Raw genomic sequence first — 16,329 nt, 5'->3', positions numbered from 1 at the left:
TATTCCCTTACAGCTTTTCTGCCTTGGTTGATTCTAAGATAGAAGGTAAGAGCTTTAAAAATAAAATAAAATGTATGTCCTGCCGTGAAGGAACATGTATGTTTGGAGAAAGAATACTTTGATTATCATTTAGCTTTCATAGTTTAGTTGACTGCCAACTGAAAAGAACTAGGGACGGGACATCAGAAGTGAGGTGTAAGATTTGGGAAGCACCAAAGATAGTCTTTACAGTTTTGCCTAGGTTCCCACCTTTGTTATGTACACAATGAATATCTTTTTCAGGGAGAGAATGAATAATGAGGAGGAAAAAAGGTTATATGCTTATCTGTTTGGAGTTTCTAGGATAAGGTGGGTGATACATCCTTTGGTCAGCTTAGCAGGAACAGGTTCAGGTCAAGAGCTGGGTAGAATATAAGCTATTATGTGTATCTCCTAGAAAGCTATTTATTAGTTTGTCTCATCAACTTGGTATGGGAACTGTAATGGCAATGATTAGACAGTTTAGAAAGTGTAGGTCTCTCGAATTAGGTGTTGCTATATAGTCAGATATTTATTATGTATAATTTATATTTTTATGTATAATTTATAGCTTATTAAGGAAAAGATCACAATGAACTCCAACCTAGATGATGTTTCTGATGAAGAGCTGTTTGCTCTTTGAGAGTAAAGAGGGCATGGAGAAAAAGCTTGGAGAAGTTTCAGTTTTCTTTTTTTTAAACCCTTACCTTCTGTCTTGAAATCAATACTGTGTATTGGTTCCAAGGCAGAAGAGTGGTAATGACTAGGCAGTTGGGATTAAGTGACTTGCCCAGGGTCCTCCAGCTAGAAAGAGTCTGAGACCAGATTTGACCCCAAAAATCTCCTGTCTGCAGGCCTGGCTTTCTATTCATTGAACCACCTAGCTCTCTTGGAGTTTTAATTTTCAGTTTTTCTAAGTAACATATGTTTGTTTCCATTCTGTGATTAAAAAGATAGGATGGGGGCAGCTGGGTAGCTCAGTAGATTGAGAGCCAGGCCTAGAGACAGGAGGTCCTAGATTCAAATCTGGCCTCATATACTTCCTAGCTGAGTGATCCTGGGCAAGTCACTTAACCCACATTGCCTAGCCCTTACCAGTCTTCTGCCTTGGAACCAAAACCCAGTATTGATTCCAAGATGGAAGGTAAGGGTTTAAAAAAAAATGTAGGATGTACATTTGAAACAGTTTCATGCTTCTCTATTTAAATGAGCTCTTGATAATGAAAAATGAATAGTGGATTAAAAGACAGACATAGACCAAACTAATTTTAAACAGTTTAAAGAAATATAAATCAAGTGACCTAACAAGGAGACCAGAGGAGCCCTTTAAAGCTTTTTTAGTAAGTAAACACTTGACTCAATTCAAGCAGAGAGAACAGTTACTAAGGCATTACAATAATTGACCAAGATAATATTGGCTTTAAAATTGTTTGTAGAAAAAGAAGAATGATAGAAGAATTTAAATCCTTATCACCTATAAAACAGAAAGAATCATGGAGGACAAAATCAGTGAAAGGTTGGGGAGAGATCCAATTTAAGCAAAATCATTCCAGGAGCACTTAAAGGGTGAAAAGGAAGGAGAACAGCAAAACTTATCATCATCAAGGAAAGTAGAGTCACTACACTTGAATTCTAATATTTCAGTTCTTGATCTATTTATAGAGAAAGTAGATGTAGTAGTAAAAGGAAGAAAGAATAGGAGAAGTAGGTGGATTAGATTTGGGTGATTGAAGAGATCTGTGCTGAAGGTGACATAGTTGTGAGAAGATGGAAAATACACAAGATATCTGAAGGAAGGGCTTAAGATAGCAGTAGAGTGGGAAAATATTGGATCTTATTAATGCCATAAAAAGATCCAAGAAAACAACTACTGACCTGTATGCCTTCTTTCCTATCTCCATAAATTTTTTATGAAGGTCATCACAACATATCAAAGGCACCCTTGATGAAGGCATTAGTGGAGAAGAGGCATGCCTTCACAATCATTATTTCATGGTGGACCAGAACTTTATTATCATAAAATTAACTGAATGATGTATAGAATTACAGGATCTCTTTTTGCCTTTGGATTGTTGTTTAGAAAAGAAGTATTTGGTTTGGTATAGCAAAATGCTGCCTTCTAGGCTCTCTTCTGTTGATTTTTTTTTTAAAGCCCTTACCTTCTGTCTTGGAATCAAAACTGGGTTTTGGTTCCAAGGCAGAAGACTGGTAAGGGCTAGGCAATGGGAGTTAAGTGACTTGTCTAAGGTCACACAGCTAGGAAGTGTCTGAGGCCATATTCGAACCTAGGACCTCCTGGCTCTCAATCCACCGAACCACCTAGTTTACCCCTCTAGGCTTGCTTCTAAAAAATGTTTCCTTTTTATAAATCAAAATCTTTCAAGATTTCCTTAAAAGAGATAACCCAAACCTTCTTTGATGACCCTTGGTTTATAAATATGAGGTGAGTCTTAAGAAAACACAATGATGTATGCTTGCCAGTGATATTCACCAAGCTACAAGATGGCATGAAATGCTAATATTCAGTGCCCATAATAGAGAATGAATTAAGCCATTTTGTACCATTGCAAAGTGCCTTACAAACACGATCTCATTCTATCCTCACAACAGCATAGTGCGACAAAACAAATTTCCACATTGTCCATGTCTAAAATATCTGCTTTATTCTGCATTTTAAGTCTGTCACCCCTCTGGTCATGTGTTGCATCTTCAGGCCTTTGGAATCTTGGTTTATCACTGGGTTGTTCCAAATTCTAAAGCCTTTCAAAATCTTTTTTTTTCCTAGAGGATTTTATTGTCATTGTAGAAATTATTCTCCTATATTTGCTTACTACTTTACATTAGGTCATAGGGATTTCCCCAAGTTCCTCTGAAAAGAACTGCTATAAATATTTTGTCCATGTGTGTCTTTTTCCTTTTCCTTTTATCTCTGAAGTACAGGCCTAGCAGTGCTTGATGAGTCAAAGGATTTGTGAAGTTTAGTAACTTTTTGAGTGAGAATTACTGGACCAATTTATAGTAGTACATCAGTGTAGCTGTTTTCCTGTAATCCCTCCAACATTTGTCATTTCCCTCTTTGCCAATCTTATAGTCCATAATGCCTCTCATACCTACCCCTTCCTCCTGGGCAGCAATGCCCTCATTCATGCCTTGAATACTTATTTGAACTGTTGTAATAGCCTCTGAGTTGCTTTCCCCTACCCCAAGTTTCTCTCCTCTGTTGAAGTGATATTCCTAAAACACAAGTCAGGCCATGTTACTCTACCATTTAAAAACCTTATTTTGTAATTTATAATTTCCTTAATGAATATTGATGCAAAAGTCTTAAATAAAATATGAGCAAAGAGACTTCAGCAATATATCACAAAGATTATTTCTATGACTAGGTGAGTGCAAAGCTGGTTTAATATTAGGAAAAGCATAATTGACCATATTAGTAACCAAACTAACAGAAATCACATGATTATGTCACTACGTACAGAAAAAGCCTTCAACAAGATATAATACACATTCCTAATAAAAACACTAGAAAGCATAGGAATATGGGCCTTTCCTTAAAATAATAAGTAATATTTATCTAAAACAATCCACAAGTATTATCTGAAATGGGGATAAGTTAGATAGATGCCTTCCCAATAAGATCAAGAGTGAAGCAAGGATGCCCATTATCACCACTATTATTTAATATTGTACTAAAAATGCTAGCTGTAGCAATTAGAGAAGAAAAAGAAATTGAAGGTATAAAATAGGCAAAGAGGAAACTAGACTATTGTTCTTTGTGGATGACATGATGGTATACTTAGAGAATTTATCTGGAAGAACAAAAGGTCGAGAATATCAAGGGAACTAATGAAAAAAAATGTGAAGGATGGGTGCCTGGCTATACCAGATCTTAAACTGTACTATAAATCAGTAATCATCAAAACAATCTGGAGCTGGCTAAGATATAGAGGGATGGATCAAAGGAATAGACATGGGGAAATGACCTCGGCAATCTAATCCAAAGATCCCAGTTTTGGGGATACAAACTCACTATTTGACAAAAACTGCTGGAAAAATTGGAAAATATTTTGGCAGAAATTAGATATAGATCAATTTCTCACACTCTATACCAAGATAAGGTCAAAATAGGTATATGATTTAGCCATAAAAGGTGACATAAGTAAATTAGGGGAACATAGAATAGTGTACATCAGATCTGTGAAGATGGGAAGGATTTATGACCAAGCAAGTGGTGGAGATTATTACTACAAGATATAAAATGAATCACTTTGACTATATTAAATTTAAAAGGTTTTGTACCAACAAAACCAATGCAACTTAGATTTGAAAGGAAGCAACAAAGTGTGAAAAAATTTTGTGACAAATTTCTCTGATAAAAGGTCTCATTTCTCAAATATATAAAGAACTAATCAAATTTATAAGAATCCAAGTCATTCCCCAATTGAGAAATGGTCAAAGGAAATAAATAAGTAGTTTTCTGATGAAGAAATCAAAGCCACCAATAAAAAAAGTTCTAAATTCCTCTTGATAAGAGAAATACAAATTAAAATAACTTTAAGGTACCACCTCACACCTAGCAGATTGGTCAATATGACTGTAAAGGAAAGTGATTATGTTGGAGGGGATATGGCAAAATTGGGACATTGGTGCATTGCTGGTGGAGTTGTGAATGAATCTATCCATTTGGAGGGCAATTTGGAACTATGTGCAAAGGGCAATAAAACAGTACAAACTCTTTGATCCAGTAATACCACTACTAGGTCTGGATTCCAAAATGATCAAAAAAGAAAAGGAAAAAGACCTGTTTGTACCAAAATATTCATAGCCGCGCTTTGTGGTGGCAAAGAATTGGAAATTAAGGTAATGTTCATCAGTTGGGAAATGGCTAAACAAATTGTGGTATAAGATGGTGAAGGAATACTATTGTGCTGTAAGAAATGATGAACAGAGTGATTTCAAAAAGAGCTGGAAAGAAATACATGAACTGATGCAGAGTGAAATAAGCAGAACCAGGAAAACATTGTACACAGTAACAGCAATATGGTGGAATGATCAATTGTTATAATCTTTGCTATTAATAGCAATATAATAATCCAGAACAATTCTGAAGAACTTATGACAATGAATGCTATTCCCTCCAGAGAAAGAACTGTTGGAGTTGGAATGCAGATGAAAGCATAGTTTTTCACATGTTTATTTTTGTTTTGTTTTATGTGATTATTCACTTATGAAAAAGAACAATATGGAAATGTTTTGCATGCTAATACATGTATAATCTAAGTTAAATTGCTTGCCAGCTTGGGGGGGGGGAGGAAGAGAGGAAAAGGAGACAATTTGGATCATATAATTTCTGAAAACTTATGTGTAGATTTGTTATTACATGTAATTGGGAAAAAATAATAAATCAAAAGACTAAAAAAAAACCACACTCAATGAGACAATAGCAATGGACTACCTGTTTAAGAATTCCCATACTTAACAAAGTGTTTATAGTTAGGACATGCATTAAATTTATATATATATATATATATTTTTTTTTTTTTTTAAGGCAGTGAGGGTCAAAAACAAAAATGAAAGCAGTGCCTAATCCTTTAGTGAAAAGATATGCTTTATCCATTGTCAGATAAAGTGACTATGTTGTTTTTTTTAACTGATTTTCTTTGTTCATTTAGTTAATGGTAAGGAAATATATTTAGGAATGACAAAAAACAAAAAGATATCAATAAAAATTATTTCTAAAAATTGTTTTAAGATATGCGTCAGAGTCAATAATCAAATTTCTTAACTATGTTCACACTACCTGGATTGTAATTTCAAAGTGCTTCACTTCTATAGGTGAATCAATTAATTTTATAAAGTGAGAAAATTAATTATTATTGGTAGGAAATAAATAAGTAGGGAGCAGCTAGGCAGCTTCAGTGGGTTGAGAACCAAGCCTAGACAGGAGGTCCCAGGTTCAAATTCAGCCTTGGACACTTCCTAGCTGTGTGACTGGTCAATCACTTTTACTTCACCTATATTGTCTAGCCCTTAATGTTCATTTTTGGAACCAATACATAGCATTGATTCTAAGATGGAAGATGGTATAGGTTTAAGTAAAGTTATCTGTTCATTATGCCTTGTTTGTATATTATTAATAAGAGGGTAGAGAGCAGGATTATATTGAGAGTCTTATTGTCATGCTTAGTGAACTGGGTTTCATTATCTCTAATGTTTTTTTCTTCAAGCTTTTTAAGTCTATATTAGATTGTCACATTTCTCTGCCTTAATTGACAAGAATAATTGGAATTGTGTTGATTTAAAATTGCTTTATTTTGGTGATAATTAAATAGCTACCACTGAATTTCTTTTGATGTTTTTGTTTTGAGTTCCAAATTCTCTCTTTCCTTCCACTTCCTCCTGAACCCATTGAGAAGCAAAAAATATAATACCTATTATATGTGTATGTGTATGAAGTCATGCAAAAACATTTTCTCTAGTCATGTTGTCAAAAAAAAACACAACAAAAAGCAAGAGAAATAAAGAAAGTAAAAACATATATAATCCCATCTGCACTGAGAGCTTATCCATTTTTTCTTTAGATGTGGATAATATTTTTCATTATAGGTTCTTTGAAATTGTCTTGGATCATTGTCTTGATCAGAACAGTTTTCCACAGTTGATCATCCTTACAATATTCCTGTTATTGTGATCAATGTTTTAATGGTTCTAGCACAGGGGTTCTTAACCTGGCCTCTGTGAACTTTAAAAAAAGAATTTAATAATTATATTCATTATAAATGGATTCCTTTGTAATCCCATGCATTCTATTTTATACATTTAAAAAATATTCTGAGAAGGGATCTAGAGGCCTCAAGAGACTGCCTAAGAGTTCCATGACACAAAAAGGTAAAGGATCCCTGAGTTAGCTTGTTTTTTAGGAAAACTTCCAAAGCCAGGGAAAGCCCAGGGCCCCAGGATGAGCCATTCGAGGTGCCAAATTCCATGTGTGGATTCAGATGTTTTGTTTCTTTTGTTGCAGGATCCAGGTAAAGCCCAGAAACATATCAAAAAAGAAGATTCGCCGGAATTCACTCAGAAGGTTCAAAGTAGGAGTTACATGGATGGCAGTGGTTCAAGCCTTCAAAATGGGAAGTGTGCACAAAATCCAAGCTATATGCCAGGCACATGCCAGATGAGCAATGGCAATTTTAGCCCAGAAAGTTCTGGGGGTGAAGCTTCCTTTTCTTTACCACTACACCCGATCAAGCGCCCTGCTTCCAACCCACCACCCATCAGCAACCAGGCAACTAAAGGTAAGGGACCTTGCAGCTCTTTCTGGTCTCCCCACTTGAAATAGAATATCTAGTTTACTTTAGAAGGGGAACAAATGAGACAAATGACTTTAAAACATATCCTACAGAAAGCCCACATAATCATAAACTGCCAAAAATAAGAAAAGGACAAGAGAGCAGGAGATTAGTGAGCAGCAGATATAGAGTGGCTCATTTATGGACAAATATGTATTAAACTCAGCTTGGAGCTCCATAGCTATTGGTCATGGGTACCAGGCAATGAGGACTTTGCGAGCCTATAACCCTGGTGCTCTGTGAACTCTGGAGGGAAAGGAAGCATGTATATGATACTCAATACATGCCAGCTACTGAGCTAAGCACTTTTTTCCCCCACGTTTCTCTCATTTGATCCTCATAACAACCCTTTTATTTTATTATCTATTATCAACATTTTACATTTGAGGGAACTGAGGTGAACAGAAGTTAAATGACTTGCCCAGGGCCACAAAGCTAATGGTTGTCTGAGGCTGGATTTGCACTCAAGTCTTTCAGATTCTGGATCACTGCTCTATTTACTGTACCTCCTAACTGCCTCACTGTAGGATGATCTAGGAGCAAGAGTCTAAAATCACCTGTGTTGTATAATTTCTAACCACAGGAACACAAATGATAAACAAAGTCTCCAAGCCATAAAGAAATAGGTTTATTGCAAGAAGGCCAGTCTCCCAGTAAAGCTGATCTTCTTGTCAAGATCAAAAGACCCCAACCCTTGTGAGAAGACTTATTTTCTACCCCAAGAATATCACAACTTATCATAAGACAATGATTAAAAATAGAGATGTGGATTGGTTGAAGTAATCAGGAAATACTTCTCATTGGTAGAAGAAGTCACTTGATAGAGAAGAGGGGAGTGAGGGAGGGGGCCTGAACCCTACTTTCTAAACCTGATGATGTCAAGGATGATGTATACCAAGATGACCAGGGTAAGGAGGAGGTGCCAGGCCCCCAAGTGGGCCAAAAGCCTGATGGTGTATACTAAGCTGTATACAAAGGTGAAGGAGTATCACCAGGCTTCTAACGCAGGCAAAAGCCTCTGTGCTGGTGAAAATCCAGTTACAGGTTCAAGACCATGATTGCTGAGGGGGCATGATATAGCAAGTTATAAGCAAAGGCGAAAACAGTGACCTGTGCTAACAGTGATTAACTATATCCAAGCAGTTATCTTACTTTAAAACTTATACTAAAAATAGTCATAAAAGGCCTACCAAAATCATTACTTACACTAACATTATTTACCTTAGAATTACAATTATGATTAACTCAATACTACTGCTAACATTAAAATCAAATCCTCATAGAAGGGGGTAGGGGATTTTTCACTCACATTATCCCTCCTCTGAGCCAAAGAAGACTGTGAGCAGTTTTCTGCTGGATCACTTGTTATTGTTTAATTTTTAAAAAATGTCCTGGGATCTGCTTTGTTCTGAAATAATCCCTTAACAATGCCAGATGGGTCCTACCAATGCTTTGAGAAATTAACATTCATGACTGTAGTTAGTATCTTATAAAGATTTCCTCACAAGAAAATTGAAAGAAGTATTATAATTATTTTCTTGATGGAAGAAGAGAAATATGTGGAAATACAAATGTAATTTGGTTTGCCCAGTCTATGTGATGTTTTACCTTCAAAGAATTACACATTGCCATTTAGAACATCTAGATTGTTAGCAACATTGCCCTTTCTTAAAAAAACAAATCTCTATTGATGAGTACTGTCTTCTTAATTCTAGTTAACATGCTGGTGTTAATATATTGTAGGTAAACGTCCAAAGAAAGGAATGGCAACTGCCAAGCAGCGCCTTGGGAAGATCCTTAAGTTGAACAGAAATGGCCATGCACGCTTCTTTGTGTGATGGTAGCCAGTATTGCTGCCACTCTCACCTTTGGAGACCAGTATTGAGGGCATTGGGGCCTGGAGCTTCTGCTGTTCATCTGCTTGAAGCAGACTTGCATGTACAATATAAAACACTGCCTGAAGAACAAAATGAACCTGATGCTGCATTTTCACTGTGCCACACCCACTGAGCAATAACCATTGTGGACCTGGTGGGGGGAGGATGAAGGAGGGGAGAACTTTAAAAGAGACCAGGAGCTAGGGCTGGTCTCTTGTCAGGGCTTGAGTATCATTTTGTTGTTGGTAGTGTCTTGACTTATTTTCAGTGGTAGGGTAAAGAAAGTTATCGATAATTTATTTAACAGATTTTTTAAAAAGTTGACAGCTTTTAAATTCTTTCTTTTTTAAGCTATTTATTTGGAAGACTCGTGGGGAAGTATCTCACTAATTTAGATTTAAGAATGTGAAGGTTTTTAAATTATTTTTGATAGCGTGTGTTACATGTGGTGAAGAGCCATAGTAACAGTAATTTGTCTGAACTCTTAAAATTTGAAATTCAGGTTAAAGTCTTAAACAGGGATTTGATGCATTAATTATTTTAAATTAAGATGTATATGAAATTCATTTTATTTTATAATATTTTGTGTTTTTTTTTTTAATAAGCTATTAGCTTGGCTTTTTCTAATTTACGAGTTGCATAGTGTCATCCAAGTTAGTTACCTTATTCCATCTTCTTTTTCTGTTGTCAAGAATTTTGTGACAACCCAAGAAGAATCTTTGCTTTACAGAGAAACAACTTCAATACCCAAGGCTTTCCCAAAAAAAAGAAAAAGAAAAAATATTGCAAAAACCAAACCAAACCAAACCAACCCACTTCTTTTTCTCACTTTGACAGTTGTGGTTTTCTACTTAAGTAGAAAATAACCAGATATTTTGAATTTTCATTTGTAAATTTGATGTTAGGCCCCAAAGAAAACTACTTTTTAATATCCTTTTCCTCATTCAGAAAAAAAAAAAACTTTATGACTGATATAATTTAATTTATTTGTTTAATAAGTTCCCTTTGAGATTTTGTTGCAGGAGAGTGGTTGAAGGTTAGGAGGAGTCAGTAATAACAAATACCTGCCTTTATAGGGTATTGTAACAAGTTAAGAAAAATTAAATTCTCATTGTTTTAGGGGTGTATGATTTGGCCTGACATGTATATAAAGCTATATTAATTAAGCCCTATCATAATAGGTTTCTAATATATTAAGTTATAGAGGAACAGCAAGGGCATTGAAGAAGTAGGATTGATTGTTTAATCTTGTAACCTTTGAAGATTTAGTTTGGGCCTGAGTTTGAGGTGAAGTAGGTGGTTCCTGCAGTTTACTCCCTCTTAGCCAATACATAAAGAAGATGAGACTTATTTTTAAAGTAAACATTTGTTTTGTACACACTTCTTATTGAGTGCCACTTTGGGATTGCTTGTTTAGTAGCTTATATTTTTCAATTGATATTTTTTTGGTAACAATTTAAATACTGAATGGGGTTGGAGTGTAAAAATAGCTGTTCTTGATTCTGACAAAAAGGGCATTTTGTATGTTCCAGCTAAGAATTTCAAGTCTGAGGGAAATGGAGTAGGCTTTATTTTTATGATGAAGAAATATAGCCATATCATTGATTTGTCTTACTTTCATTTAGCAAACAGATGGGATTTGTGTTTTTGTGCTGATTTCTGTTGTTGAACTAAAACAAGCAGACTATATTGCCTCCCAGATTTACATTTTTATATCTTCCTTCCAAAGTTTAAAAAAGTAAATTATAAACAGGTGATGAATTTACCTTCCTTGGTTTTTCCAAACCCAGGATATGTCTCAAGACAGATCCATTCTGGTTGTCAGGGAGAAGAATCTATCAACGTAAGATGTCTATAAAGAGCTCACTTTAAGCTATGTCCACACTATGCCAAAACAACTAGTTGAGAACTGAATTATTCAGCGAGTCAACTAGTTGATTATTTTTTCTACATGATGCCAAAAAACTGGTTTGACTGATCTTTTCTCCCACTGAAATACAGTAATGTTTTGGTTTTGTGTAGACAGTGTTGGTGTCAGGGATAGAATACAAATAGATTGTTGCCTATGAAAAAAATGACTTTAAAACTGATTTTTAAAAACTGAGATATGTACTAATCTAATTTGTAGCAACAGTTATAGATATTTGTAGCTGCCTAACTTTATTTTCTTTAGCCAGATAACCTAAAATCAAACCGAATTATTTTATGGATTATAACACATGGCCTATATTCATCTTTGATTACTTTGATTATGAGTAAATAATAACCATGAATAGCCAGTATATAAATTCTGAAAATGAACTTCACTTAATAGGAAATCAAATCACCATCCCCAAAGTAATTCCAATAACTAGATAATTTAGTTTAAAATATGCCTCTAATAACCACTGCAGCTGAAATGGGAATTGTATATTTCTGATTGAGGGGAACCATGGCTACAATTTCATTGACCTTCTCATCAGGTCCTCTGGGGACACCAAATCTTGCTAAGATTTCTTGGTCTTTCATGTTTTGATCTGAAGGAGATAACTAGTGCTAGAAGTCTCCCCTTCTAAGAAGTGAGGAGTTATGGCACAGAGATAGTCCTTCTCAAGCACCTCTTCTAAGAGATAACCAGGCTAATTACATTTTGTGAGACCATCCCATTATCTCCCATTTAATTTGACAGAACCAGTGAAGCATCTTCAACAGCTCCCATTGCACAAACTGTCTTAAAAACTTTCAGGCTTTGTGACAGAAACATTTTTCAGGTTTTTTAGAGCACTGCTCTTTGCAAATAGGTCATATAGGCCATGAAAGGCTCAGCAAGTTTATATGGAATAGTTTGTGGGCAGTTAACTAGTCATAATAGAAGGGCTCAAGACTTCCAAATTTGAAATCATGACTTTAGCTATCCAATTTTTACATAATAATAGACAGCAGTTTAAGTTTTCTTATAGATTTTTTTTTCTTCTATTAAGTTTATAATCTCAAGTAATGCTATACCAAGAAGTATAACTGGATAGCATAATTTAGTAAGATCTGCAACTTATAACTTCATAATAGTCCAGTTTTTTGGAAATACTTTAAAATATTTCTTTGATCAGTATCATTTAGAGTATTATATGCAAAGAAGGAATTTCTGGTCCATATCTGCCTATTTTTATTCATAAAGGTAAAATAGTTCATATTATCATTAGTTGACCACTTAGTTTGATTCTAATTTTGAGACTGTTAAAAACAACCATCATAACCAACTCTCCCTAACAAATGTACTCTTAGTTTTTACCAAATGAAAAGGTATTTTGTCAAGCACCTGCTGTGTACTGCACATGTGAACTGAAGGAACAGAGGGAAGGAGTCTTTGAGTATATCTCCCTGTTGAGCTTTTTTACCTTTTGGCTTCCTGGAATGAAAGGATCTTGGGGGGAGAGGGGGGAATTCAGCATAGTTTTAGTAATTTGATCTAAGACAGATCACTATAGAATTAAAACAAACTCAGAAGTACTTGAAATAGGAGCTATGAAAAGTTGATCATTTTAATGTTTGTATCTTAAAACTGATTTTAAAAATTGTTATTTTTATGAATGGGCACATTTTTACTATACCATAAAAACCTTAAAGAGTGAAAATGACACAGATCCTAACATTTATTTCCTAATGGGAAACTCATTACTCATTTTTGAAAGAGTTCTGAAAAATGTTTAAGAAGAGGCTGAATAAAAAGAGGTAGATACAATTCTTGAGGTAAGATGACTCATGTGTTAGTGAAATGAGGAAGTGATACCATTTGCCCTAAGAAGAATGAGGTAATTTTAAAAATCTTAACATTAACAGATACTGGAATATTGGTACTCAATGAGAGTGGGGTAGAAAAGAGAGAAATTGGATTTTTGCTGATTAAAAAAAATCATAATTAAACCAGCATAATAGAATAACTTTCTAAAAAAGAAATGGGCTATCATTATACTACATACCATCTCCACCTCTCAGGTGAAGGTAATACAAAATTTTTAAACCATCTCGAAGGCTGGCTTCAGTAAAGAAATTCTTTAAAACAAGGTGTTGAGAAGTTAGAACATTGGTAAAGATAGTTCTATCAGATCTCAATAAAGTTAAAATCCATTTTAGTGAGGAAGAATACATTTTTTATTAGACCAGAATGTTTTTAAAAATAATCGCATCCACACCCATATTTGCCCTTACTTTTGATCTTTTCTGTGATCTCTCCATATTGATGAGTGTATACTTAATACAAATGAATGGTAAGAACTTTTTACTCCTTGTATGATCACCAAAAGTAAAAGGATGAATGGCTGGTTTCACTTCGAAGAGGGTAAGACTAACAAAAGTATAAATAAGCAAAAGCCTGTGAAGTTCATTTGTTCCAGTAAAAATTGAGCCTGAAGGGAGAGAGAGAGACCTACTCTGAGATTTCACCAAATTCTAGATTTTAGACTTGTAACATAGCAAGAGATTATTGGTAAAGTTTCCCTGTCTTCAGACTCATAAAAGTATATTAGTTCCCTTTTACAGATGAAGCAACTGAAAAAAGAGAAGCTCCCTTTACCCTCAGCCACATACAGCTAGTTAAATACATTTTAACCAAGGAGACTATAAGTCTCCTATTCATTATACCCTGCTGTATCAGCTGTTTGTTTCCGTTTTTTTTTGTATTGATTTGGTTACTGAAAATTAGGAGGAATAAGAGAAGCATTATTGTATCATGGTTATAGTTAGGGGGCTGAACCTAACTGGAATGATGAAATGATTATTTTTTTCATAAGGTTTTCTTTTTTATTGTAGTGGGACTGTGCCATTAGTAATCAAACATTTGGTGTACTTGTGTAAAAAAAAAATCTTTAATATAGTTTAAAAACAACAACAACCCTAACAACAACAACCTTATCACTAAAGAGATTTGCTTATTGTGGTTAACTGTGGTTTTACCTGTATATCCTTCCCTTCTTCTCAAACCTTGACCCCTTCCTAAGTTGCCTAAGAATTTGTGTCTTAATAAGGAAAAGGTGAAAATGAGGGTAAAACCTCTTAGAAACCAGTAGCACTGAATCTTCCAGCAAGTTTTTCTTCTGCACTACTTTCCTAATAAACCCTGGCTACTAGGTAGCCTTTGATGACCTCCAAGTAGTTTACCTATGCAACTTGTCATATCCCATTCATTCATTCATTTTTTTAATCTGCTATTTCAGGAAGCAGCTACAGGGAAGGGAGATATTCTGTATAAATTTTGCCCTCTCCTGGTTTTATTTCGGCCATTTTTCTTTATAAGTTTCCACTTTCCTCGAGGTATATTTGACTAGAACATAGTGAGTTATGGTCATGGTTTTGTAGGAATAAAATCACTCAGCAATGATTTTCATCTTTGTTTGGTAGGTTTTATGGGGGAACTCCTTGGAGTAAATCTAATATCCACTATGGAGTTAACTCCCTTGCCTGAAATCCTTTTTCTCCTCTAATAATGCTAACTTTAAAGATCAACCCTTCTTTATTTATTTAAGATACTTACACATTACTTCTACATTATATAATCAGGGGCTTGAGTGTAACTCACTACATGAACCCTAGAGCTGTTTTATCTTTCAGAAGAAACTTAAACCAAACTAAAGGCCTTACAATTTAGGGTGAGGCTAGATTAAAAGCTGCAATCTCATTTTCCCCAAAAAAGTTCAGAGAGAAGTACGTCACAAATCATGCAGCGGTTTGGTGGGATGTCACAGCACTCATTGGGAAATGCAGCTGCATCTTTGCAGTTGGATTTCCTTTGGGAAAGACTTTTCTACTTTGAATATGAATTAAGCCATAATAATTTCATGCTGTGGAAAGAAAGTGGAGAGCTTCACTTTAAGAAATTATATAATACAAATTTTCACATTTACTGTGAAATGTCTTGACTTTGCCAGTGCTTCAGCAGGTTTTGTGGTGATATTTTGGAGGGGGGATATGATGTTTTGTTTTTTAATCTGTGAAATTTTAAAAGGGGACAGTTGTTGGCTATGGTATTTACTAGTTTTGTAGTAATGTTTTGCTAACCTGACTGCCTTTTCTCCCCCTCTTCCCCCCCCCCACAATGATTTTTATGGTCCAAGTTGACTCTTGCTATTTTTTCTTACTTTGGGTGTCTCTGGGGTAGGATCTTGTCTATTTGTATAAGTTGTCAGTATGTGTGCACAGAGTGTGTCCTTTTGTTACAGAAACACACTGGGTTGCAATTGGGTGTTTGGCTGGGAAATGGGATGCTGAAGTGTGAAGAACGTTTTGTTTTTTTTCCAATTCATAACAGTATTTCCCATCTTTTGCCTGCAGGCAGGGAAAGTGTATGTACAGTATTTATTTTGTTTCTATTTTACTTAAATTTGTAAGTTTTGAAGTAGCTTACATTGGTCATAGGGAAGGACAAGTGACTTGTTTAAATTTGTATTTGGTATTCATACTTTACAATTTCTGTACTTTAAGATATTGAGATTAAAATTGGTATTACTTTTTGTTTTGATTTTAGCACGCCAGTGTAATTTTTTGTTGTTGTTGGTTTTGTTTGAAGGTATAAATGCTGAAAGCTGTATAAACTGTGTCTTTGGAAGAAAAAATTCTGAATTTTATTTCCAGTTCTGACTGTGCCCCTTTACTGTCTCCTGACTCATGAGAAGATTCTTTGGGGTTGTGGGAAGTGACTGTAAATACATGCATCTTGCTGTTTCAGAGGATTGAAAATTAAGATTCTTTTTTACAACTACCAGATGATTTCCTATTCATTGGGCCTAGTCTGGTAATTTAGTTTCCATAAATTGAATAGCTCTTAGGCACAAAGGAATGTGAAGCATATATCATAGATCCCTAGAGACTTCATGTTCTCAACAGGTTTCAATGAAGATGGATTTTTAAATCATTTTACTCAGATCAATATAGTGATCTAGGACTTCTTGTGAACTGGTGCCTCAGAAAAGCCATGAGTAATATACTAGTATGAATTGTAGAAATAAAGATTGCTAATTAGTTAATAATGTCTAAAAATTGAGGGCAAGTTGGAGAGGGCTCCCAATGGGTCAGGCACTTTGAAGGCTCCCTGCCTTCTCTCCCCCTCATTC

At 35.0% G+C, this 16,329-nt stretch overlaps 1 protein-coding gene across 1 annotated transcript in view; it reads left to right on the top strand.

Moving 5' to 3' along the window:
- KDM7A (lysine demethylase 7A) overlaps positions 1 to 15,843 on the top strand; it is a 113,048-nt gene extending 97,205 nt beyond the window's left edge. The window contains exons 19-20 of the mRNA XM_001367912.4: positions 7,043 to 7,316; positions 9,114 to 15,843. Of these exons, the coding sequence (XP_001367949.2) occupies positions 7,043 to 7,316; positions 9,114 to 9,208 (369 nt within the window). The 3' untranslated portion in view covers positions 9,209 to 15,843. The remainder of the gene's footprint in view (positions 1 to 7,042; positions 7,317 to 9,113) is intronic.
- The last annotated feature ends 486 nt before the right edge of the window (positions 15,844 to 16,329 follow it).

This window comes from Monodelphis domestica, chromosome 5 (assembly GCF_027887165.1).
Source record: "Monodelphis domestica isolate mMonDom1 chromosome 5, mMonDom1.pri, whole genome shotgun sequence".
Lineage (NCBI taxonomy): Eukaryota > Metazoa > Chordata > Mammalia > Didelphimorphia > Didelphidae > Monodelphis > Monodelphis domestica.
This window is presented reverse-complemented; position numbering and strand designations above follow the sequence as displayed.